The sequence below is a fragment of the Plecotus auritus genome (assembly GCF_963455305.1).
Source record: "Plecotus auritus genome assembly, chromosome: X".
NCBI lineage: Eukaryota > Metazoa > Chordata > Mammalia > Chiroptera > Vespertilionidae > Plecotus > Plecotus auritus.
Window position 1 is genome coordinate 22,284,162 of NC_137784.1, and position 25,791 is coordinate 22,309,952.

At 42.0% G+C, this 25,791-nt stretch overlaps 1 protein-coding gene across 1 annotated transcript; it reads left to right on the forward strand.

Moving 5' to 3' along the window:
• Positions 1 to 5,237: 5,237 nt before the first annotated feature.
• LOC308239543 (melanoma-associated antigen B1-like) lies at positions 5,238 to 6,527 on the forward strand (the record flags this gene model as incomplete). The annotated part of the gene is made up of 1 exon (XM_080652319.1): positions 5,238 to 6,527. One exon carries the CDS (start codon positions 5,238 to 5,240, stop codon positions 6,525 to 6,527), a length of 1,290 nt encoding a protein of 429 aa, XP_080508445.1.
• Positions 6,528 to 25,791: the final 19,264 nt, after the last annotated feature.

A 25,791-nucleotide genomic window follows, 5' to 3' on the forward strand; every position in this document is an offset into this window, starting at 1 on the left:
TAAATTATCCTGTGCATAAGTAAGTCCTAGGGTTTTGGTGCTGGTTACATGAATGTAGATAACGGTGGTTTAAATGAAAGGATGCTGGGAGGGAGGGAAGTTGTCGATTCTTGACACAAACTCTAGGAGCTTTGTGTTGCATCTGTCTGGGTAAGTATACCTCGTATCCATATTGAATGACTAATCATGCAATAGGAAAACATTACTTAGTTTTTCTGAGTAATCAGCATTTTAGCTGATTGGATTTTCTTTGTTATAGAATGCATGATATTTGCCGATTTCTGCTGTATTAAAACATACAAACAATCCCAGCGGGGTGGGTGGCAACATTGGGATTCAAATGAATCATAGTAATAAATGCCATGTTGCAGTCTCAGTACAGGCCAGGCACTGTGCCAGGCATTTGACACATATTAACCACATTCCACTAGTGCAACAAGAGCTCATCAAATAAATCCACTTCACAGATGCAGAGCCTGAAGCTCACAACATTTAGAAATGTGCCCACATACCTTAATTGCAGGCTCCTGGCCCTGGTCGGCGGCATATGGAAGGAAACCAATCGATGTGTCTCCATCACATGGGTGTATACCTCTGTCTCTCCCTCTCCTTTCCACTTTCTCTAAAAATCAATAGAAAAAATATCCTCGGGTGAGGATAAAAACTAAAGCCAGAAATGTGCCCAAATTCACACAGCTGTTAAGGGACAAGCCCTGGTCTGAATTAGTTTAGAGCTCCCACTATTCCAATTATCCCAACATGAGGCCCACCTTGTGCTTCTGAATTCAATTTTCTTTTTTCTTCTTAATAATGTATCTCAGGTAATAAAAATAAGAATCTATGGTCATACTACTGAGTTGGACTACATTCCCAGAGCAATTTGAATACCAAACTAAATGAGAGGCCTGAATAGAAAGCTAATAGTTGGTGACAGCATGATCATGTACATATGCAATGTTAGATAACCTGAAAAGATCAGAATCTCATAAAATTATCATAGACTTCCCCTTCCCGGTAGAATATCAGAACGGACTTTACATAAGAATCTAAATCTGACTGATGAAGAGAAGGAAAATATCAGCATATTTTGCCTGCCTGTCCTGTCCTGGGACTCCTGACTTGAGCTTCAGCTGCCCCATCTCACATCACTACTAAAGCAGGGACCAAGATTTGCAGATGGGAAACTGTTCGGGGTCTGCCGGGATGTGGCATTTTCCAGGAAGCCTTTATCCCAAGAGGCAGGAGCCAAGAGGAGGGCCCCAATGTTAGAGGGCTGGATAGACAAATAGCCCAGATTATTGGGGGTCACACACAGACATGCTTCCACCCCTCCCCTCTATGCATGAAAGGGGCCATGCAGGGAGGTCAAGCTGAGCATGCCCAGCATTATTCTTTAGGACTTTCAAGTACTTAAGAGCCTTGGTGTAAGAAAGACAAACTCAGGTCAGCAGATAGATAGATAGATAGATGATAGATAGATGATAGATAGATAGATAGATAGATAGATAGACAGACAGATATAAAGGTGAGAACCCTGAATGAGGAATGAAGAAAGGACCCAAACAAAACAGTAGGGGCCCTGGCCAGTTTGGCTCAGTGGATAGAGCAGCGGCCTGCGGACTAAAAGATCCCAGGTTTGATTCTGGCCAGGGGCACATGCTCGGGTTGTGGGCTCGATTCCCCCCCATCAGTGGGGGGCGTGCAGGAGGCAGCCAATAGGTGATTCTCATCTTTGATGTTTCTATCTCTCTATCTCTCTCCCTTCCTCTCTGAAATCAATAAAAAATATATATTAAAAAAAAACACCACAACAACAGTGGGGTTCCACAAGTGTGGCTCAGGCCATCAACCCTTGGAGGACTGGAAAAGTCCCTGCAGGATCTGGAACTCTGGAGGTCCCCAAAAGGTGAGTACCTTGATTTGATGGGAGCAGCCTCGGGGTAGCAGAGTCCCAAGAATGGTCAGGTGTCAAGGTGTGGACTCTGAATAAGAATTAGAGAACCACCCATGCCAAACAGAGTAACCCCACAAGTTCCCCCAATGCTATTGGCCTTGGGATGCTCAGGAGAGAGTTCTGGCAGAACCCTTTTAATCTTCCTGAAGTGATCTTCTATGAATGGAGAAAGTCCCAGCTATGAAGAGAGAGAAAGCCTAGGCCAGTGGTCGGCAAACCGCGGCTCGCGAGCCACATGCGGCAAGTTTGCCGACCACTGGCCTAGGCCTTCACAGGAGCTTTGATAAAGACCCTAACTATTATGGTGAAACCCCCACTAGGAGAGGGAGTCAAATAGAGCCCCATTCTATTCTTAGCCATGGGGAACTGTAGAAGACATATCACTATTTTTACCTGTCAGACCTCAGGGAGTGAAGGTCCTCACTTTGACGGATGCAGGCCCAGTTCTGTAGAAAAAGTGGTGATGGCCTTAATTAAAGCTATGATGAGATCCCTGAGCAATGAACATAAAAACGCTCCCTAAATATGGGGCCTCACAGGAAACTTGTCTTGCTGTCAATCTTATGTTACGTGGAAGAGAAGTAGGACTAGTTGTGTGTCACATAGCAAACTTCCCCTCCAGGAACTCACAAACATGAAGCTTTGTTTAGATAAGGACAGACCTGGGTCACTAAAGAGAGGAACCCCAGGTTAGGAACATGAGTGAAGACCTAGGGAGCAAAATTCTTACACAGTAGGGTCCGGCCGTTACCCATCCCCCTCTGCAGGCCTGTGAGGCCCAGGGCCCCCGCTTCAGAGGCAGGGCGTCCTCACTGCCTGCCTCCCTGGGTCTCAGGGGAGGGAGGACTTTGTGGGGGCCAGGCCCACTCGCGTCAATAGAGGGAGGAGTCCAAGCTCTGCAGACACAAAAGTGGGGAGGCTGAGTGAGGACTTGGGGCCCACGGACCCCTAAGCCCTCAGCTCCCGGCATCAGGCGCGCCCTGGACAGCCCCGCCTCGGGAAAGGACCCACCGACTTCCACCTAGGCGTCGACGACCTGATAGCATTTGTGGCGGTTATCTGGCTGAGGGCGGCTTCGAAGGACTGGCCTTGAGTCAAGGTGAGGACCTACCAGTGAACTGTGGAACCTTCCATAACGAAGGTAGGCCCCCCATCTCTCCCCTGCAGTGTAGGTGGGAGAGTTCCAGCACAGCCCTGAGACTGAATGCGGCCTGGAATGGGTTAGTGAGAAGGCCAAGGCGATCCACGATGAAGGCCTCGTGCTTCCGGGCAGCCCTCTCTCGGTGAAAGGGCCATGAAAGGGCCACGTGGGGCAGCAACCCCTGCACTCAGCTCTAGGGAGCGCCCCGCCAAGGAAATAAAGAGCGACCCAGCCTCCCCTCTAGCGGTCACCCCGCCACACTCTGTCATGGCGGCCGGGAGCAGAGCCGGCAGGCCGCGGTGACCCTTATTCCTCAGGTGGTGTCTCAGACCGGTCAGGGCCTTGGTTTATTGGAGGAGGGCACTAAGAGGGACCCAGTCTCTACCGGGATTCAGGGTTGTTACACTGAGGGAGGCTGTGGGAGTCACCCCTGGGAGACTAGGGCTTGTCGCCATCTTGATTGGCACTCACTCCTTCCCAGGCCATCTCAGGGAGGTGACTGGTCAGGTCAAAGCGGGCAACCACAGGTCAGCGGAGGGAGAATTTCGTGTTATGCCAGGTTTCAGCAACAGGCCATTGAGCACTGTGGGGATGTGCCACCCCATACCAGTGGGGCCACAAGGAATCCTCCCTGCCTTAGCCAGTGTGCCCCCTGGTTAGATGGTCGGCCTGCACCAAAGTGTCCTGGAGTCGGCAGAGGTCATGGGCAGGTACCTAAGTGGGAGGTCGATCCCTTGCCCGGTTTGGTTCGTGAGGGAAGCAACCAATTGATGTGTTGCTCTCACATCAATATTTCCTCTCTCTCTCTCTCCCTCTCTCTCTATCCCAGGTTAAGGGCAGGTTTCTGGGTTGAAGATGGACCCTCCCCACACACCCTGTTGGGGCCCTAGAGGAGGCAACCAATTGATCTGTTGTTCTCACATCAATGTTTCTCTCCCACGCTATTTCTTTCCCTCTCTCTAAAAAATTCAATGCAAAAACTATCCTTCAGTGAGGATTAATAAAACAAAGAAACAAAAAGTATCCTCCCTATTTTCAGTGCTATTTAGTGTACCTCAAGTATAAATGTCAGGCAGGAGTGCCCATCAGTCCTCACTCAGGGGTTACAGGGAAGTGAGGACATTGGTCTGAAGGGAGCCATCTAGGCAAGCAGATAGAGAAATGATGACCTCAGCATGAGTTGAATTTAGACCTTGGATTGAAATCCTGTGTAGAACAACCTACAGTAAGATCCCAAACTGCTTGCAACAGCCCTCACTCTTGGGAGACCACTTTCAATCAGACAAGGTCAACTTCATTTCTGCTTATTAGAGCTCAGGTAACTTGGCTATTACTGTGAGTTTTCCACCAGGAGTCCTATTGAGGAACCTGAGAGATGACTCAAGAAATCAACCAACCCTGAATAAAAGTGACATCAAGGGGTCTATGCCAACCCTGTAATATCAGCTCAGGGAATCTCAAGGAAGGGCTCTCATGTTGAGCATCCCTCCTCACTTCTTTATATCAAGTCTAAGGAAGGTGAGATCCTTAGTCTGAAGGTCTAGCCACCAGTCAGCCAAAGGGAATGGTGCCAGCCCCTACAAGTAGCCAAGGTGAGAGCTTGACTGACAACTGGGGGAGGGAAACGAACTCAGGACACAAAGAATCCCGCATTAAGCTCTCAGCATGGGGTGACCCCTGTTAGGGAGGTGGACTGAGACTCCCCTCCAGTTCCTTCTCTTAGGTCCCAAGGAAAGTTAAAATATCTATGTCAGAGTAGCAGAAGGAAGGGTGCCCAGCTTCTATTCAGAGTTGACATGATAACACTGAGAGGACCCCACATCCCAGAATAAAGGGAGCCACACTGACATCACCCATTATCACCTGAGTAAACTCAAGGCAGGGCTGGTAGCATGTAGTGAGGTACTCACTCTAAAGTTTCTCTGTGGGGATCATAGGGAACAGAATGATCAGGAGAACAGGAGCCTTCTGGGTTGGTAAAAGAGTGCCCTCAAAGGAGCCTGCATAGGCAACCTTCAACAGACCCCAGGTGGAAGATACCTGTTGAAGGTGCTCACATCATCTCTTTCTCCATCCCTCAGGTGCTCAAAGCAGCTGTCCACTCACTCACACTACTGTCTGCTGTCCTGAACAACAGCCATCATGCCTCGTGGTCATAAGAGCAAGCTCCGTGCTCGGGAGAAACGCCGCCAAAACAGAGCTCAGAAACAAGGTGATAAGAATGCTCAGGCTCCTGCTGGAGAGGAAGGAGTGGCTGCTTGCTCCTCCTCTTCCATTTTGGGGGATGGTCCCTCAACCTCCACTGGTGCTGGCACTCTCCAGGCACCTCAGGATGCCCCAGCCACTACCAGTGCCGCTGCAGGTGCTTCAGGTGAAAGATCTCCTGTAAAAGCCAAAGGCCAGGTTCAGAAAAGTAAAAACGCCTCCCAGGTCTCTATTTCCACTGGTGATGGCACTCTCCAGGCACCTCAGGATGCCCCAGCCACCTCCAGTGCTGCTGCGGGTGCTTCAGGTGAAAGATCTGCTGTAAAAGCCAAAGGCCAGGTTCAGAAAAGTAAAAAATCCTCCCAGGTCTCTATTTCCACTGGTGCTGGCACTCGCCAGGCACCTCAGGATGCCCCAGCCAGCACCAGTGCCGCTGCAGGTGCTTCAGGTGAAAGATCTGCTGTAAAAGCCAAAAGCCAGGTTCAGAAAAGTAAAAAATTCTCCCAGGCCTCAACCTCCACTGAGAGCTCTGGCCAACGTCTACTAAGTAAGAAGGCAACTATGTTGGTAGAGTATCTGCTGTATCAATATAAGAGGAATGAGCCCATTAGAAAGAGAGACATGCTAAAGATAATTCACAAGTGGTTCAGGAAGGACTTCCCTGAGATCCTCAGGAGAGCCTCTGAGCGCATGGATATGTTCTTCGGCCTGGAATTGAAAGAAGTTGAGCCCAACGGTAATACCTACACCCTTGTTGTCAATCAAGATGAGAGTGTGAGCAGCGGCTTCAGATTTCCTACCAAAGGTCTTCTGATGCCTGTCCTGGGTTTTATCTTGTTGAATGGCAACCGTGTCTCTGAGGAGAACACCTGGGTATTCCTGAATACTTTGGGTATCTTTGCTGGTAGGTGTCACTTATTATTTGGGGAGCCCAAGAAGCTTATCACCCAAGATTTGGTGCAGGAAAAATACCTGGTGTACCAGCCGGTGCCCAACAGTGATCCTCCACGCTATGAGTTCCTGTGGGGTCCAAGAACCCACGCTGAGACCAGCAAGATGAAAGTCCTAGAGTTTTGGGCTGAGCTCAATGATACTGTCCCCACTACCTTCCAACTGCATTATGAAGAAGCTTTGAAAGATGCAGAGGAGAGAGCCAGAGCCGAAGATGCACCCAAGGCTGCCACTCATCCCAAGGCCACATCTAGCGGCTACCCTCAACCTGAGTGACATTGAGGTGGAGTCTTCACTTTGGGGCTGTAAAGGCCTGTTAAGCAGTTTCTTATATGCAAAATATCTTTATGATTTTTGTGTGTTTTTCTTGCATTTTCAAGTGATGTTCTTTTAGAATGTTTCTTTAAGATTCAGGATATAAGTTTATGAATGAAATGGATCTCACATTTATTGCTGTTCATCAAGTTAGGGGTAAAAGTTTTGTTTTTGAAATAGAAATTAGAAATCCTTCAATCACTTTTGTGATCTAGAACAAGATAACAGATTTAGGATAGGAATATATTTTGGGATGTGAAAGAACTTTACACTAAAGTAGTTGGGAACAGCGATCGATAGCTAGCTAGCCAAATAGATACATAGATAGATAGATAGATAGATAGATAGATAGATAGATAGATAGATAGATAATAGATAGATAAAATAAAAATTGGCCACTTCTGTTTTAATTTTTTTCCACTTAACAGTTGAAATACAATGTTATAGTAGTTTCAGGTTTGCAACAGAGTGATTAGACATTTATATGAATTAAAAGTGTCTCCCTAGCCGGTTTGTCTCAGTGGTTAGAGCACTGACCCTCAGATTGAAGAACCCAGGATTTGATTCTGGTCAAGGGCCTGTACATCAGTTGCAGGTTCGATTCCTGGCCCCAGGGCGTCAGCTGGAGGCAAGGGATCAGTCTCTCTCTCTCTCCCTCTCCCTGCCTCCCTCCCTGCCTTTCTCCCTCCCTCCCTCCCTCCCTCCTTCTATGCGCCCCCTTAAAAAATTAAAAAAATTCTACTCTCTCTAAAAAATTCCAATCTAAAAAATTCAATGGAAAAAAATATGCTCGGGTGAGGATTAACAAAATAAAATGTTCTCACCGTAAGTCTAGTACACATCTGAACCATACGTAGATATTAAAAAGGTTACTGCCTTTATTACCTGTCCGGTACCCAGCATTATCTGTTACAGCCAAGACATGAAAGCAAACTAAGTGTCCATCTTATCATCTTATCAATCTAAGTGTCCATCTTATCATTTTTCGTTTGGTAAATTTGTAAGATATATACCAGGATTTCCTGATGTTATTCAAGAATGTTTGAGAATATAAGTCCTCTTAGTTTATAACTTTTATTTTACACAATCATTAATTGAGCATCAGCTCTTTGGAAGTCTTCATGCTTATGCTGTGAATGTTTAGGCAAAGAAGATCTTGCACCTGCCAGTAATTATACATTGTAGGAGAAGCTATCAATATAAAAGAAGGTGATATATTCTCCACTTCTTAAAGAACAAGTGAAAAGGAGTGTAAAGAGTGGGTGGAGATAGCATATTACTTAGTTTCCATTGCTAAGCAGACATTAGATCCATTGGGAGGTCAGTGGGAAATCTGGGGAAACATCCAGTAGCTTTTCTCAGCCTGATTGAGGTCTGAGTTGAATTCTCCACATTATGGTTGGCAATGCTTGTTGACCATTATTTGTGATGCACACAAATACTTTGTTGACCTATTTCTTAGGTAATTTTCAAGTGATATTGTTAAAAAAAGAAAGTTTATTTAGATTCAGAATATAAGTGAAGTGATGATAATTCTATCCCCATGTTCATTGCAAGATTATTTACAGTTGCCAGGACATGGAAACAACCTAATTGTACATTGATCAGTGAATGGATAAAGGAAAAGTGATGCACACACACACTTATACACGTAGAAAAGGATCTATCATTCAACCGTAATAAAGAAAGAAATCCTGCCACTTGCAACAGCATGTGCAGAACTGGAGGGCATTATGCTAAATGAAATAAGTGGTCATTTTCAAGCAGTGTTCTTTTCATAGAAAGTTTTCAACATAGAAGGACAAAGGCTGTATGGTATCATTTACATGTGGAATCTTTAAAAGAAAAAAACACGGAAATGAACACATAGATACACAGAGCCAACTGGTGTTTACCAGAGGCAAGGAATGGGAGGCAGGTGAAATGGGTGAAGGTGGCCAAAAGTACAAACTCAGCTATAAAATAAGGCCTGGGGATGTAATGTGCAGAATAAACATTAATAGTTAATAATAGTATTAGGTAAGTAAAAGTAGCCAAGAGAGTATATTCTAAAAGATTAATTACAGGAAGGAGAATCTGTAGATAAAAACATTTACAACAGCATGGATGGACCTAGAGAGCATTATGCTAAGCAAAATAAGCCAGTCAAAGAAAGATAAGTATCACATGATCTCACTCATATGTGAAATCTAATGAACCAAATAAACTGGTGAACAAAAATAGTCCCAGAGACATAGAAGCATGAATATACTGTTGAACCTAAGAGGCTAGGCAGGGAAAGGTTGGTGGGAAGAGATCAACTAATGAATTTATATGCAGATATGTATAACCTGTGCACACAGCAATGGGGTTGTGAGGGCCTGGGGTCGGGGACGGGAGCGGGCTAGAAGAGGTTAATGGAAGGAAAAGAAAAACCTGTTTAATAATTTCAACAATAAAGGTTAAATAAAACTTTTCAGTGTGTATATTCGTTTACTTTATAACAAACTACCACATATTGAACAGCTTTAAACAATAGATATTTAGTATCTATCTCAAAGTTCTGTAGGTAGTAGCTGAGTTCCTGGGTCAGAAATCTCACAAAGCTGCACACAATGTATCAGGTAGCTGTATTCTCACATGGAGCACAGGAGCTCCTTCCAATGCCATGCAGAATGCAGTTAACAGAATGCAGTTCCAGAAATTGAAAGACTGAGGTGCCCATTTTCTTGTTAGCTTTGGCTAGGGGTCATTCTCAAGTTGCTATTAATTCCTTGGTATGCTATGTGGCTCCCTCCATCTTCAAAGCCAGCAAAGGAGAACCTCCCTCCCACTCTTTAAATTTCTCTCACCAGGAAAAGCCCATCCCATGTAAGGATTCTCCTGATGAGGGTTGACCCATGGGGGATAATCTCTCTATTTTCAGAACAAATTATTTAGGACCTGAATTACAATTGCAAAACCCCTCGTAGCAGCACCTAGATGAGTGGTTGATTAATTGACTGGTGGAAAATGTGTGTACACAGGGAGTCAGGAATCTGGTAGGCCATCTTGGAATTCTGCCAACCAGTGTACCTATATGTGTAATTAAACGCTTTACCCTTTAAAGGTACACAATAGGATAACTATTGTTATAGATCAAGCATGTCAAACTCAAAGGCTAACACAGGCCAAATAAACAAGGTTTAAGTTTATGTGGGCCGCAAAAAAAACAAAAGCTTCAATTTTCATAGAAACGTAGGTTTATTTCGGTAGAGACATGCTGAATACAAAGGGCTGAAAGAAATGAGTCATCATTAACATAAAATAATAGGACATTTTAATAAAAATTAGTATTTTTTCTTGAATATTAACTTACCAGTCACTGAATAACTGCACAAATTAATAAGCGTAACACAAATAAACCCATTTTTCTTGTTCTCCAAAAGTGAAATATTTCCTGTTGCACACACCAAACAAGTCAGAACAAGAGTAATGACGTGGCCATAGGCTGCTAAAATATTCGCTGCTGGTATTAGTGGAGAGAAATGATGCGCCTTAGCGTAAGGTGTGTAAGGGAAATGAATGCAACACGATTCTAGTAATCAGTCATTAGCGAACGTTTTAGTTCATTATTAATAATTATGTATAACAGAATATTGTAAAAATTAAGTTACACGACAAAACCGGTTTGGCTCAGTGGATAGAGCGTCAGCCTGCGGACTGAAAGGTCCCAGGTTCGATTCCAGTCAAGGGCACGTAACTTGGTTGCGGGCACATCCCCAGTAGGAGGTGTGCAAGAGGCAGCTGATCGATGTTTCTTTCTCATTGATGTTTCTAACTCTCTATCCCTCTTCCTTCCTCTCTGTAAAAAATCAATAAAATATATTTTTTAAAAAAATTAAGTTACACAATTTTGATTAAAACGTTTCTTACATACTGTTATATTGGCTGGGCCACAATAATATTCGCTGTGGGCCGCATGCGGTCCATGGGCCGTGAGTTTGACATGCTTGTTATAGATGATTGTCTCAAAATAATCTCGGGCTTAGGTTATATATAGGTGACACAAGATTGGCCATGTGTTCATATGGCTGACATTCAGAAATTATTACCTGGAGCATCAATTACCTTATTCTCTATACCAGGGGTGGGCAAACTTTTTGACTCGAGAGCCACAATGGGTTCTTAAACTGGACCGGAGGGCCGGAACAAAAGCATGGATGGAGTGTTTGTGTGAACTAATATAAATTCAAAGTAAAGGAGCGGAGGGGAGAGCAAGAGAACCGGATAGAACAGCCGGATTTGGCCCGCAGGCCATAGTTTGCCCACGGCTGCTCTATACTCGTGCAAAACATATCAATTTTGTCACACAAGTCATTCCAGAGCATGGAAAATGCAACAAAACTTCCAAAAGTTTTTTATGAACCCAATATAACATCATTAAATAGGTCAGGTAAAGGTAGCTCAGAATTATTTATTATTATATTACTTGAGAATATTATTTAGTTACAATATTACTTAAGAACATGAGTGCAAACATTCTCAAAACATTACCTTACAGAATTTGACAATATATAACAAAACTAAATATGCATTTACCTGTGATTTAGTAATTCCACTTTTTAAGACTTACCCTGAAGATACACCCACAGCGATAGGAAGATACATAAATGCTAATCAATATATTGATTGAAAAAACAAGGGGTATCCACACTGTACTATCTATAATAATAAAAACATAATATGCTAATTAGACTGGATGTCCTTCCAGACCACCTTCTGGATGAAACCAGGGCTGCAAGGGAAGCCCGGGTCGCAGATGCCAGAGGGAAGCCAGTGGCGGCAGCCCAGGGAAGGAAGGCCTACTCTTGCACGAATTTCGTGCATCGGGCCTCTAGTGTAGCTATAAGAATGAATGAGTATGACCTTTGTACACGAATAGAGGGTGCTTTCCTATAAGTATATATGATGTGCGGTGGTTTGGCTAAGGTCTATGATACCATGCCCAGTGTCTTCCCATTTCATCATCAAGAGGCTTTGCAAGATAAAGAGAGGACCTGAGGCAGAGCTGCAGCAGGGCTCCCTTATTGCTGCCCTGGCCAATTTGCATTCCAGGGCATGTCCGGAAACTCCTCTTATCCCTAGTGAGGTCTGAGGCAGAGTCTTCACTTTCTGCTTAAAGAAAGCAGCCAACCTTGTAACTAGTGAGGAGCCAAGGTGGGGCTCCTGAGAACACAGTGCATAACATGCTTGTGTGCCTGTACGACATGGGGAAATTGGACATTTAACCTTTTCTTTTTTCTATTTTAAAGGTTGTTCCTTTCATGTAGACTTTTATTTAGCTCCAGAACCTAAATATATGAGTGACATGGATCACACACATTTACTAGAGTTAATCAGGTAGAAAAACTGGGAATTTTGGTGTTATGGAACAAATTGAAAATCCTTGGGTCGTTTCTTGTCATTCGGAACAAGATAGCATGATATTGGAATATGGATTTTTGTGTAAAAGGAAATTACCCCAGAGTAAAGTCGGTGTGATCATGAGATGTGAAAAACAATGGAAAATGTAACTAATTGTTATTTTGTTTTTATTCCTTTCAATATCTTTGTATAATTGCAGTATATGTACCTGGATTGGCTTAGCTTCTTCAAGAATGTAGGAGAAATTAAATCCTAGTAAGTGTGGCTTCCTGTACACTGGCTGTTTCCATGTCCAAGTATTAATTTAGCATCTGCTCTTTGGAACGCTCTTGGCTAGTACTTGTGATGCTAAGAAAACTAGACCCTACCTGTATGCGCTGCCCATAAATTTTTAGTGTCTAAGACAGCCATGGGCAAACTACGGCCCGCGGGCCAGATCCGGCTGTTCTATCCAGTTCTCTTGCTCTCCCCTCCGTTCCTTTACTTTAAATTTATATTAGTTCACACAAACACTCCATCCATGCTTTTGTTCCGGCCCTCCGGTCCAGTTTAAGAACCCATTGTGGCCCTCGAGTCAAAAAGTTTGCCCACCCCTGGTAAGAGCAGCTTTCTTATAATGTAGGTGGTGAGATACTCCTAAGATATACAGAGCAGTAAAATTAAGGGGTCAGAAGAGGGGGGAGATGAGGAGTCTAGTGTAGAATCTGTGAGGCAAAGCAGTTAAAGACTTGGGGAAAGTGAAAGTCCTGGGGTGGGAGGAAATCTTAAGTTCACAGCATGGTGGAATAGTCGAGGCTGTGATAATGGTGGGCAGGGGCCACACCCTGGTTCTCAGAGTTGCGAGACTTGCACCTGGAATGGGAGATTACTTTACAGTAACTTTGGAATTATGAGTAAACCAGAGAGCATCTCCACCTGGGACAGCGTTGGGATGCACCTCGTGCTCCTGTCCCATGGCAGGTGAGCAAAGTGCACAGAGTGTTTGATGCACACCATCTTCAGGACGTTTCTCAGGAAAAAAAAAACATGATAATCTATGACTGGAAACTGGGCAGCCATTGGGCTGACCCGCTTTGCTGTGGGTTAGGGAGTCAGAGCCCATTCTATTAAAATGACACTCAAAACCTTTGGTCATTGTTGTTGTTGTAATTTGGCAAACTCTAAGAGAGATGTAGACTTTAGATGATGGTGCAATGAATGAAGATAGGGGAAGTTTGCATTAGCCGTCAGCCAGATCAGAAGAATTAGTCTTTGACCCAATTCTAGGAGATTTGAGTTGTATTCAACTGGGAAAACACCCACACACCCCAATAATGATTTAATGGGTTGGAGGGGGATTTACTTAGAGTTTCTTTATAAATAGATATTGGACAGATTTGGAGTCCCATGTGCAATAGGGACACATATTCTCTGATATCTCGTGGATATTTTCAAAAAGGCTTTAATGTGAGTGGTATATTGAGGGATTGAAATCATCCTAATCAGAAACATATCAGACATTGTAAAAAATGTCAATGCATTCCAGGCACTGTGCCAGGCATTATACATATAATTCACCCCAATCCACCAGCCTTATAAGACAGGGCTTAGCAAAACCCCTTCATAAATGCACAACCTGAGGCTCACACAGTTTGCTAATGTACCTGAGTTCACACAGCTAATAAGTGACAGAGCTGGGACAAGAACCACTGGTGTGGATTTGTCCAAAGCTCACATGGGTGCACTCCTTGCAGCTGACCATGAGTCAGTTAATTCATTTTTGTCTACTACTCCAAAATGTATCTCAAGTGATAAAAAGAAGAACCTTACAACCAAAATTATTGATTAGCTGACAAAACCAGAAAAGTGAAAATACCAAAATAAATAAGAGATGAGTAAAAGTGAGAAAATATCATGTGTAGTGACTGACCATATGATCATCTACATACACAAAATCAGATGCCTTTAGAAGCTCAGTCAGAACTCACAAACATCTGGCTCTATCCCCCTGCTTAAAGAGTGAATCCTTTGCAACTTCCCTAAGTATGGCTGGAGAAGAAAGAATGTATCAGCTTTCTTTCCTCTAACAACATTTTCCTAATCTTACATCACTCATGAAATGGGATCCATTTTCTGCATGATTTGAAACAGGGAGATAATTTTCCATCCCTTCACTTTCAGTCTGTGTGAGTCCCTTTGTTCTGAGGTGGGTCTCTTATAGACAGCATATATATGGGTCATGTTTTTTTTTATCCATTTAGCTACTCTATGTCTTTTGATTGGAGTATTCAGTCCATAAACATTTAAAAGTATTATTGAAAGGTACTTGTTTGTAGCCATTTTTATTTTTTGTGCCTGTGTTCCTTCTTAACTTTTTATTTCTTCTCGGATGCCCACTCTCACCACTGCTATTCGACATAGTATGGGAAGTACTAGCTATTGTGATCAGACAAGAAGAAGAAATAAAGGGCATCAAAATTGGAAAAGAAGAAGTAAAACTGTCCTTATATTCAGATGACATGATACTGTACATAGAAAACCCTAAAGACTCCATCAAAAAATTATTAGGCTTAATAAATGAATTTGGCAATGTAGCAGGATACAAAATTAACGCCAATAAATCTATGGCATTTATATACACCAATAATGAACTTACAAAAAGAGAGACTAAAAAAGCAATCACATTTACCAATGCACCAAATAAAATTAAGATACCTAGGAATAAACTTAACTATGGAGGTAAAAGACCTATACGCGGAAAACTACAGGACACTGAAAAAAGAGATAGAGGAAGACATAAACAGATGGCAGAACATACCGTGTTCATGGATTGGTAGAATCAACATCATCAAAATGTCCATACTAACCAAAGCAATCTATAGATTCAATGCACTCCCCATTAAAATACCAATGGCATATTTCACAGACCTAGAATGAATTTTCCAAAAATTCATCTAGAATTTAAAAAAAACCTCCAAATCGCTGCAGCAATACTGAGAAAGAAGAACAAAGTAGGAGGGATCTCAATACCAGATATCAAGCTATATTACAAAGCCACTGTTCTCAAAACAGCCTGGTACTGGCACAAGAAAAGATATATAGACCAGTGGAACAGAACAGAGAACCAGATCGACATAAGCCATTATGCTCAAATAATATTCAACAAAGGAGGCAAGAACATACAATGGAGACAAGACAGTCTATTCAATAAATGGTGTTGGGGAAACTGGACAGATACTTGCAAAAAAATGAAACTAGACCACCAACTTGCAGCATACACAAAGATAAACTCAAAATGGATAAAGAACTTAAACATAAGACGGGAAACCATAAAAATGCTAGAGGAATTCATCTACAGGCAGCAAAATCTCAGACATATGCCAAAACAATTTCTTCACTGATACTGCCCCTAGGGCAATGGAAACTAAAGAGAAAGTAAACAAAAGGGACTACATCAAAATAAAAAGCTTCTGCACAGCAAAAGAAACCATCAACAAAACAACAAGAAAGCCCACTCCATGGGAGAACATATTTGTCAATGTTATCTCTGATAAGGGTTTAATCTCCAACATTTACAGGGAATTCATACAACATAACAAAAGGAAGATAGACAACCCAATCAAAAAATGGGCAATGAACCTAAATAGATACTTTTCGAAAGAAGACAGAAGGAAGGCCAAGAGACATATGAAAACATGCTCAAAGTCACTAATCATCCAAAAGATACAAATGAAAACAACAATGAGGTACCACTTCTCACCTGTCAGAATGGCAATCATCACCAAATCAACAAACAACAAGTGCTGGTGAGGGTGCGGAGAAAAAGGAACCCTCATTCACAGCTGGTGGGAGTGCAGACTGGTGCGGTAACTGTGGAAAACAGTATGGCATTTCCTCAAACAATTAAAAATTGAACTCCCATTTGGCCCAGTAATCCCACTTCTAGGACTATATCCCAAGAAAACAGAAACACGAATCAGAAAGGATATATGCACCCCTATGTTCATAGCAGCACAATTTACAATAGCTAAGATTTGGAAACAGCCTAAGTGCCCATCAGAAGATACGTAGATTACAAACCTGTGGTACATCTACACAATGGAATATTATGCTGCCATAAAAAAGAAGGAATTCTTACCATTTGCAACAGCATGGATGGAACTGGAGAGTATTATGCTAAGTGAAATAAGCCAGTCAGTGAAAGAAAAATACCACATGAGAGGGGGTAAAAATGGCGGCGGAATAGACAGACGTGTTCGGAGTCTTGTCCCAGAACAGAAAGAAAGAACAGCTGAGGGTCGCACGAGGAGTGTTTGTTGGCAAGTTAAGGGACTGCTAAACTCCAAGAGAAGGTGGGGGACTGCTAGACGAGGTTCCCCTGACCGGGCAGCCCCCACTGTGGCTGGGTCCCTTCCCGGAGCTACAGGCTCGGATGTGGAGTCTGCGCCATCTTGAAAGGGAAAGTGGAGCTCATTGGAAACCTGAAAATCCACAACTGCGGCACCCACGGAACAGCTGCGAGCCCCAGAACACCGGTCCCCAATTGGCGCAAACATGCGCATTCAGAGGAGCTCCACACTCCACCATGGAAAGGTCAGACTTCGCCTGGGATAAGGTGAGGTCTCTGGTCCCGGCGGGGGAGAGGAACGCGCGTTTTGCGGGAGCTGGATGACCAGGGAAGTCTGTGCCTAGAAAAATCCGTGGCTGTAGGGGCTGGTGTGATCCGTGAATGTGGAAGGGGGTCCTCAGAGCTGCTAACAGAAGGGATCTCTAAAAAGCAACCCATTTTGATCTCACGTGCAGGGACAGCTTAAGAATTTCAAAGGTGTGCCGGCTGCTTAGACTTGCCCCCAGACCCATTGTTCGCACACTTGGGCTTTTTCCTCTTCAAATCCTTGCTTCTGATTACTAAGCCCAATACATAGGATCACCCAGTTGGGGACACCCTGGGAGACTGCAGGGGAAAGTTGTTTTTCTGGAACCTGGGGATCGGAGCGGGGAGTGACCATAGGAGAGCCAGTTCTGAGGCAGCCCACTTCCACAAACCGGTATTGAGTGCCACAGGGAAAGAAGGATCTAAATACAGGCTAGAGAGGCCAAATAGACCCAGAAGTCAATCCAGAAACACTGCCACCCAGGGGCTGAATCACAAATTGACTCTTGTGTAATCAAAAATAAAGGAATACGAGAAATTAAGACACACTGCCTGCTTAAAAATCAGGACTGGCTTACATCACTGAAGAGCAGTGGAACGCAGGGAACCGCAATACTGTACGGACTGAGAAACAGGCGTGCCAAACAGAACAAAGAGGAAGTGAATGACCTTCACTACTGCACATTTTATTTTTTTATTTTTATTTTTTTATTTTCATTTTTTGCATCTTTTACTCAAGAAAATAATTTTTTTTCTTTTTCATCACTTGATTTTAGCTTTTTAATTATTACATTTTTATTTTCAACCAGTATCATTACTACTACTATTTTACCTTTTTTTTTTAATCTTTTTATTGATTTTTTACAGAGAGGAAGGAAGAGTGATAGATAGTCAGAAACATCGATGAGAGAGAAACATCGACCAGCTGCCTCCTGCACACCTCCCACTGGGGATGTGCCCGCAACCAAGGTACATGCCCTTGACCAGAATCGAACCCAGGACCCTTGAGTCCGCAGGCCGACGCTCTATCCACTGAGCCAAACCAGCCAGGGCTTTACCTTTTTTTTAAGTATCATTTTATTTTCTCTTTATTTTACTTTGGGATTAGTGTTCTACATTCTAGTTTCATCTTTCTTTTAGCATCATTTTACTCTATCTCAACTCTACCTTTATGCCATCACTGTCCTCCTAACCTTTCCCCTTTTGGTGTCCTGTTTATCTTACCCCTTTCATGCTTTAGATTTTCCCTATTCTTTCTGTTTACCCCCTGGTAAAATTTCACCCTATTTATATATCTAATCTACAATCCCCTGCTCCAAGTCCATACACACCTCTCTCTTCGCTGTCTTAACTATACAAAAAATTGTCTTTCTCTCTGTCCTTTTGTTGTTGTTTGCTTGAATGTTGATTATATCGAATTTTTATGCTTTTTTGTGAGATTGTTTTGCTTATTCCTTTTTTTGTTTGTTTGTTTTTTTGTTTGCTTTGTTTTGTTTGTTTTTTGCTTCTGTTTTCCCTTGCCTTGCTTGATATTAGTTGGTGTTGTAGTTTGTATTAATCCCCAGGTACTTGTTGCTGGCATTTCCTGGGATTAGTGATTGTTCTATTGGAGTTTTCTCCCCATATATATAGTTTGTTCCCCTTTCTCTCTTAGTCTCTTTCTTGTCTCTTTTACTTTTTTTTTCTTTTTCCCAATTTCATTTTGACACTCCTTTTTTTTTCTTTCTTTTTCCTCTTCTTCTTTCTCTCCTATCCCCTAATTTGCCTTTCTCTGGTGATCACCTTTATTGGAGGTTATTAATATTGTGAATACATTTCTGTTCAGTGCCTTGTGTGTTGTACCTGGTTGTGTTGTATTTTGTGCTTTTAAATCAATGCAGGAGAGAGAGAACTACATAACCAGACATCTGGAGAAGAGACCATGGGGAGACAAAGAAACAGCCCGCATATGAAAGAAAAGCAGGCATCATCAGAAAAGGAAGTAAACGAAATGGAGGCAAGCAACCTTCCAAAGAAAGAATTCAGAAAAATGGTCATAAGGTGGCTGAAAAGAATGGAAGACAAATTCTACAATATGAGTAAGAACCAAGAGGAAATGAAAAATGACATCGCTGCTGTAAAGAACTCAATAGAAAGCATCAAGAGTAGACTAGAAGAAGCAGAGGACTGCATCAGTGAGCTAGAAGACAAGATGAAAAAAAATACCCAAGTAGAGTAGCTTCCAGAAAAAAAAAAATTAAAAAGCAGGAGGAGAGCCTAAGGGAACTTTGGGATAACACGAAACAAAACAACATCTGCATAATAGGGGTTCCAGAAGGAAAGGAAACTGAGCAAGGAATAGAAAACCTGTTTGAAGAAATAATGACAGAAAACTTCCCTGATATAGGGAAGAAAAAACCCACACAAATCCAAGAACCTCACAGAGTCCCAAGCAAAATGAACCCCAAAAGACCGATGCCAAGGCACATTATAATTAAATTGGCAAACACCAATGACAAAATAAGAATCTTAAAAGCGGCAAGAGAGAGACAGAAAGTTACATACAAAGGAACCCCCATCAGATTAGCAACTAATTTCTCAACAGAAACACATCAGGCCAGAAGGGAATGGAATGAAATATACAAAGTCATGCAAAGGAAGGGTCTGAATCCAAGAATACTGTACCCAGCAAGGCTATCAATCAAAATTGAAGGTGAAATCAGGAGCTTCACAGACAAAAAAGGACTAAGGGAATTTATTATCACCAAACCAGCAATGCAAAAGGGTCTGCTGTAAAAAAAAAAAAAGAAAAGAAAAAAGAAATAGGAAGCGAAGAAGGAACACAGGGGTAAAGAATAGGAATGGCGACAAATAAGTACCTATCAATAATAAATTTAAATGTAAATGGATTAAATTCCTCAATCAAAAGACATAGGGTAACGGATTGGATAAGAAAACAAGACCCATATATCTACTGTCTACAAGAAACCCACTTTAAAAAAAAAGACTCACACAGACTCAGGGTGAAGGGATGGAAAAAGGTTTTCCAGGTAAATGGAACTGAAAAGAAAGCTGGGGTAGCAATACTTATATCTGACAAATTAGATCTCAAAGTGAAGGAAATAACAAGAGATAAGGAAGGCCACTTCATAATACGAAAGGGAGCAATCCAACAAGAAGAAATAACTCTGGTAAACATATATGCACCCAATACAGGAGCACCTAAATACATAAAAAATCTCCTGGAGAACATCAAGGGAGAGATTGACAGCAATACAATCATAGTAGGGGACTTTAATACCCCACTATCACCATTGGACAAATCCTCTAAACAAAAAATCAGCAAAGAAACATCAATCCTAAATGACTCACTAGACCAGATGGAATTAATTGACATCTTTAGAACGTTTCACCCCAAAGCCACAGAATATACCTTCTTCTCAAGTGCACATGGGTCATTTTCAAAAACTGACGATATATTGGGTCACAGGCAAAGTCGCTTCAAATTCAATAGGATAGAAATCATATCAAGCATCTTCTCAGATCACATTGGCATAAAACTGCAAATCAACTACAATAAAACAATCCAAAGAAATCAAACACATGGAGACTAAACAGCATGCTATTAAACAATGACTGGGTTACCAGAGAGATCAAGGAAGAAATAAAAAACATCATTGCAACAAATGACAATGAAAACACAACAATCCAAAATCTGTGGGACACAGCGAAAGCAGGCTTGAGAGGGAAGTTCATAGCTCTATAAGCATACTGCAAAAAAACAAGAAACAATGGTACTAAATTACCTAGCCCTACAACTCAAAGCGTTAGAAAAAGAGCAACAAGAAAATCCCAGTGTAAGCAGAAGGAAGGAAATAATAAAGATCAGAGCAGAGATAAACGACATAGAGACCAAAGAAACAATACAAAAGATCAACAAAACCAAGAGCTGGTTCTTTGAAAGGATAAACAAGATTGATGAACCTCTAGCAAGGCTCACCAAGAAGCAAAGAGAGAGGACCCAAATAAACTAAATCAGAAATGAAATAGGTGAAATAACAACAGACCCCACCGAAATACAAAGGATTGTTAAAAAATACTATGAACAACTCTATTCCAACAAACTGGACAACCTGGAGGAAATGGACATATTCCTAGAAAAATATAACCTTCCAAAACTCAATCAGGAAGAATCTAAACAGCTCAATATGCCAGTAACTATGGAAGAAATTGAAGCAGTCATCAAAAAGCTTCCGGCAAACAAAAGCCCGGGGCCAGATGGCTTCATAGGAGAGTTGTACCAAACATTCAAGGAAGAACTAAAACCTATCCTCCACAGACTATCCCAAAAAATTTAAGACGAAGGAACACTTCCAAGCTCCTTCTATGAAGCCAGCATCACCCTAATACCAAAACCAGATAAAGACAACACAATGAAGGAGAATTACAGGCCAATATCCCTCATGAATGTAGATGCCAAAATCCTCAACAAAATTCTAGCAAATCGGATCCAGCAGTACATTAGAAAGATCATACACTATGGAGGAAAACCAAGATGGCGGCATAGGTAAGCACCTAAACTGCTGCCTCGCACAACAATTTCAAAACTACAACTAAAAGACAGAACGGACACCATCCAGAACCACAGGAAAGCAGGCTGAGTGAAAATTCTACAACTAGAAGGAAGGAGAAAAGCTCACAGAGAATTGGAGGTACGGCAAAGGGGCTTTGTGCGCGCAGAGAGGAAGGGCGGCTGAGAGCTTGGCTGACTTCCTCTGGCGGAAGGGGGAAGGAAGCCTCGGACCGCGAGCTGGGAAAGGCAGAAGTCTGAAGGCGCACACGGGCCAGTGCGCACAAAGGCTGCGGAGGTAGCCATAGGCTTTCCCTAGTGAAAGGGAGTCAGAGGATCCTGACTGAGCCCCAGTTCTGACTGCAGTGAACTCCAGTTCCAGGCGAGCCCCTGGGGACCCACGCTCTTGTGGGGGGAGTCTGGACTCTCAGGCGGAGACTCGAGCTGGGGAAGGCGGAGGACTGAAAGCGCACATGCGCGCAGGGGCGGGGCTGACAGGAAGCCAAGACTGAGACTCCACCCCATCCAAGCTGAGCACAGAGGCTATTGCAATTTGGCAAGTCTAATCCTATAAGGCTGTCTCCAGCACCGGGCTTCTCCCAGCATAGACACAGCTGATCCTTACAGCCAACTGGCCCGGAGGTCAATTCTTCCCAGTGATACCAACAACAATAAAGACTTAAGTACAACAAGGCTGTACACACAGTCCACAAAGGGGTGCACCAAGAGTGTCCACCTCAGGTTAACTGGGGAAGCAGACCCACTGGGCCATATTGGAAACCTAGCACAAATATCTACCTTACCAACTCAGGGATTCAGTGAAAATGCGGGGTCAAAGAATCAGATCACAAACGAAAGAAATGGAGGAAAACAAACGACTGGATATAGAATTCAAAACCACCGTTATAAGACTTTTTAAGAATATCCTAGAAAAGGCCGATAAATATAACGAGACCCTCGAAGACATGAAAAAGGACCAACTAGAAATTAAACATACACTGACTGAAATAAAAAATATTATACAGAGACCCAGAAACAGAATAGAGGAACACAAGAATCAAGTCAAAGAATTGAAATACAAAGAAGCAAAAAACACTCAACCGAAAAAGCAAAAAGCAAAAAAAAAAATCCAAAAAGTTGAAGATAATGTAAGAAGACTCTGGGACAACTTCAAGCGTACCAACATCAGAATTATGGGGGTGCCAGAAGAAGAGAGAGAGCAAGATACTGAAAACCTATTTGAAGAAATAATGACCGAAAACTTCCCCCACCTGGTGAAAGAAATAGACTTACAAGTCCAGGAAGCCCACAGAACCCCAAACAAAAGGAATCCAAAGAGGACCACACCAAGACACATCATAATTAAAATGCCAAGAGCAAAAGACAAAGAGAGAATATTAAAAGCAGCAAGAGAAAAACAGTTAATTACCTACAAGGGAGCACCCATACGACTGTCAGCTGACTTCTCAACAGAAACTATGCAGGCCAGACGGGAGTGGCAAGAAATTTTCAATGTGATGAATAGCAAGAACCTACAACCAAGATTACTCTACCCAGCAAAGCTATCATTCAGAATTGAAGGGCAGATAAAGAGCTTCACAGATAAGAAAAAGCTGAAGGAGTTCATCACCACCAAACCAGTACTATATGAAATGCTGAAAGGTATTCTTAAAGAAGAGGAAGAAGAAAAAAGTAAAGAGAAAAAATTATGAACAACAAATATATATCTATCAACAAGCCAATCTAAAAATCAAGTGAATTAAAAACCTGAGGAGCAGAATAATCTGGTGAATATAATAGAATCAGGGGCATAGAAAGGGAGTGGGCTGATAATTCTCAGGGGTAAAGGGGTATGGGGGGGTTCATGAAGAGAATGGACAAAAATCATACACCTATGGATGAGGACAGTGGGGGGGAGGTAAGGGCAGAAGGTGGGGTGGGAAAGGGGTGGAGGGGAGCTATGGGGTAAAAAAGGAGAAATAATTGTAATAATCTGAATAAAGATTTATTAAAAAAAAAAAAAAAAAAAAAAAAAAAGAAAGATCATACACTATGACCAAGTAGGATTTATCCCAGGAATGCAAGGATGGTAAAATATCCGCAAATCAATTAACGTGATACATCACATAAACAAACTGAGAGACAAAAATCATAGTCATATCAATTGATGCAGAAAAAGCATTTGACAAAATCCAACACCCGTTCTTGATAAAAACTCTCAACAATGTGGGAATAGAAGGATCATACCTCAACATAATAAAAGCTATATATGATAAACCCACAGCTAACATCATACTCAATGGGCAAAAACTAAAACCATTTCCCCTAAGAACAGGAACAAGACAGGGATGCCCACTCTCACCACTCCTGTTTGACATAGTACTGGAAGTATTAGCCATTGCAATGAGACAAGAAGAAGAAATAAAAGGCATCCAAATTGGAAAAGGAGAAGTAAAGCTGTCCTTATTTGCAGATGACATGATATTGTACATAAAAAACCCGAAAGACTCCATCAAAATCTAACAGACTTAATAAATGAATTTGGCAATGTAGCCGGATACAAAATTAACACAAAGAAATCTATGGCATTTCTATTCACCAATAGTGAACTTACAGATAGAGAGACTAAAAAAGCAATCCTATTTACCGTCGCACCAAAAAAATTAAGATACCTAGGAATAAACTTAACCAAGGAGGTAAAAGACCTATATGCGGAAAACTACAGGACACTGAAAAAAGAGATAGAGGAAGACGTAAACAGATGGAAGAACATACCATGTTCATGTATTGGTAGAATCAACATCATTAAAATGTCCATACTACCCAAAGCAATCTATAGATTCAATACACTCCCCATTAAAATAACAACGGCATATTTCACAGACATAGAAAGAATGCTCCAAAAATTCATCTGGAAGAAAAAAAGACCCTGGATAGCCACAGCAATCCTGCGAAAGAAGAATAAAGTAGGTGGGATCTCAATACCAGATTTCAAGCTGTATTACAAAGCCACTATTCTCAAAACAGCCTGGTACTGGTACAAGAACAGACATATAGACCAATGAAATAGAATAGAGAATCCAGATATCGACCCAAACCACTATGCACAATAAATATTTGACAAAGGAGGCATGAACATACAATGGAGTCAAGACAGTCTCTTCAATAAATGGTGTTGGGAAAATTGGACAGATACATGCAAAAAAATGAAACTAGATCACCAACTTACACCATACACAAAAATAAACTCAAAATGGATACAGGACTTAAACATAAGACGGGAAACCATAAAAATACTAGAGGAATCCACAGGCAGCAAAATCTCAGACATATGCCAAAAGAACTTCTTCACTGATACTACCCCTAGGGCAATGGAAGCCAAAGAGAAAATAAACACATGGGACTACATCAAAATAAAAAGCTTTTGCACAGCAAAAGAAACCATCGACAAAACAACAAGAAAGCCCACTGTATGGGAGAACATATTTGCAAATGTTATCACTGATAAAGGTTTAATCTCCAACATCTACAGGCAGCTTATACAACTTAATAAAAGGAAGATAAATGATACAATAAAAAAATGGGCAACGGACCTAAATAGAATCTTTTCGAAAGAAGACAGAAGGAAGGCCAAGAGACACATGAAAACATGCTCAAAGTCACTAATTATCTGAGAGATGCAAATCAAAACCAATGCGGTACCATCTCACACCTGTCAGAATGGCTATCATCAACAAATCAACAAACGACAAGTGTTGGCAAGGATGCAGAGAAAAAGGAACCCTAGTGCACTGCTGATGGGAATGCAGACTGGTGCAGCCACTGTGGAGAACAGTATGGAGTTTCCTCAAAAAACTGAAAATGGAACTCCCATTTGACCCAGTAATCCCACTCATAGGAATATATTCTAAGAAACTAGAAACACGAATCAGAAAGGATATATGCACCCCTATGTTCATAGCAGCACAATTTACAATAGCTGAGATTTGGAAACAGCCTAAGTGCCCGTCAGCAGATTACTGGATCAGAAAACTATGGTACATCTACACAATGGAATACTATGCTGCCATAAAAAGAAGGAATTCTTACCATTTGTAGCAACCTGGATGGAATTAGAGAACATTATGCTAAGTGAAATAAGCCAGTCAATGAAAGAAAAATACCACATGATCTCACTCATTTGGGGATAATGAAAAACATTATAAACTGATGAACAAAAAGATAGATACAGAGGCAGTAAAGCATCAAACAGACTGTCAAATTACAGTGGTAAGGTTAGGGAGAGGTGGGGGAAATAAGAGATCAACTGAAGGACTTATATGCATGCATGTAAGAGTAACCAACGGATGCAAAACATTGGGGGGTGAGGGCATGTATGGGAGTGGGGTGGGGGGGCAATGTACACATATAATACCTTAATAAAAAAAACTGAAAAAAAAGGAAAAATACCACATGATCTCACTCATTTATGGATAATAAAGAACATTATAAACTGATGAACAAAAATAGATACCAAGGCAGAGAAGCATCAAACAGACTATGAAACAACAGCAGGAAGGCTGGGGAGGGTTGGGGGGCAGGGGAGGTAAGAGATCAACAGGAAGGACTTGTATGCATGCATATAAGCATAACCAATGGACCCAAGATACTGGGAGGGG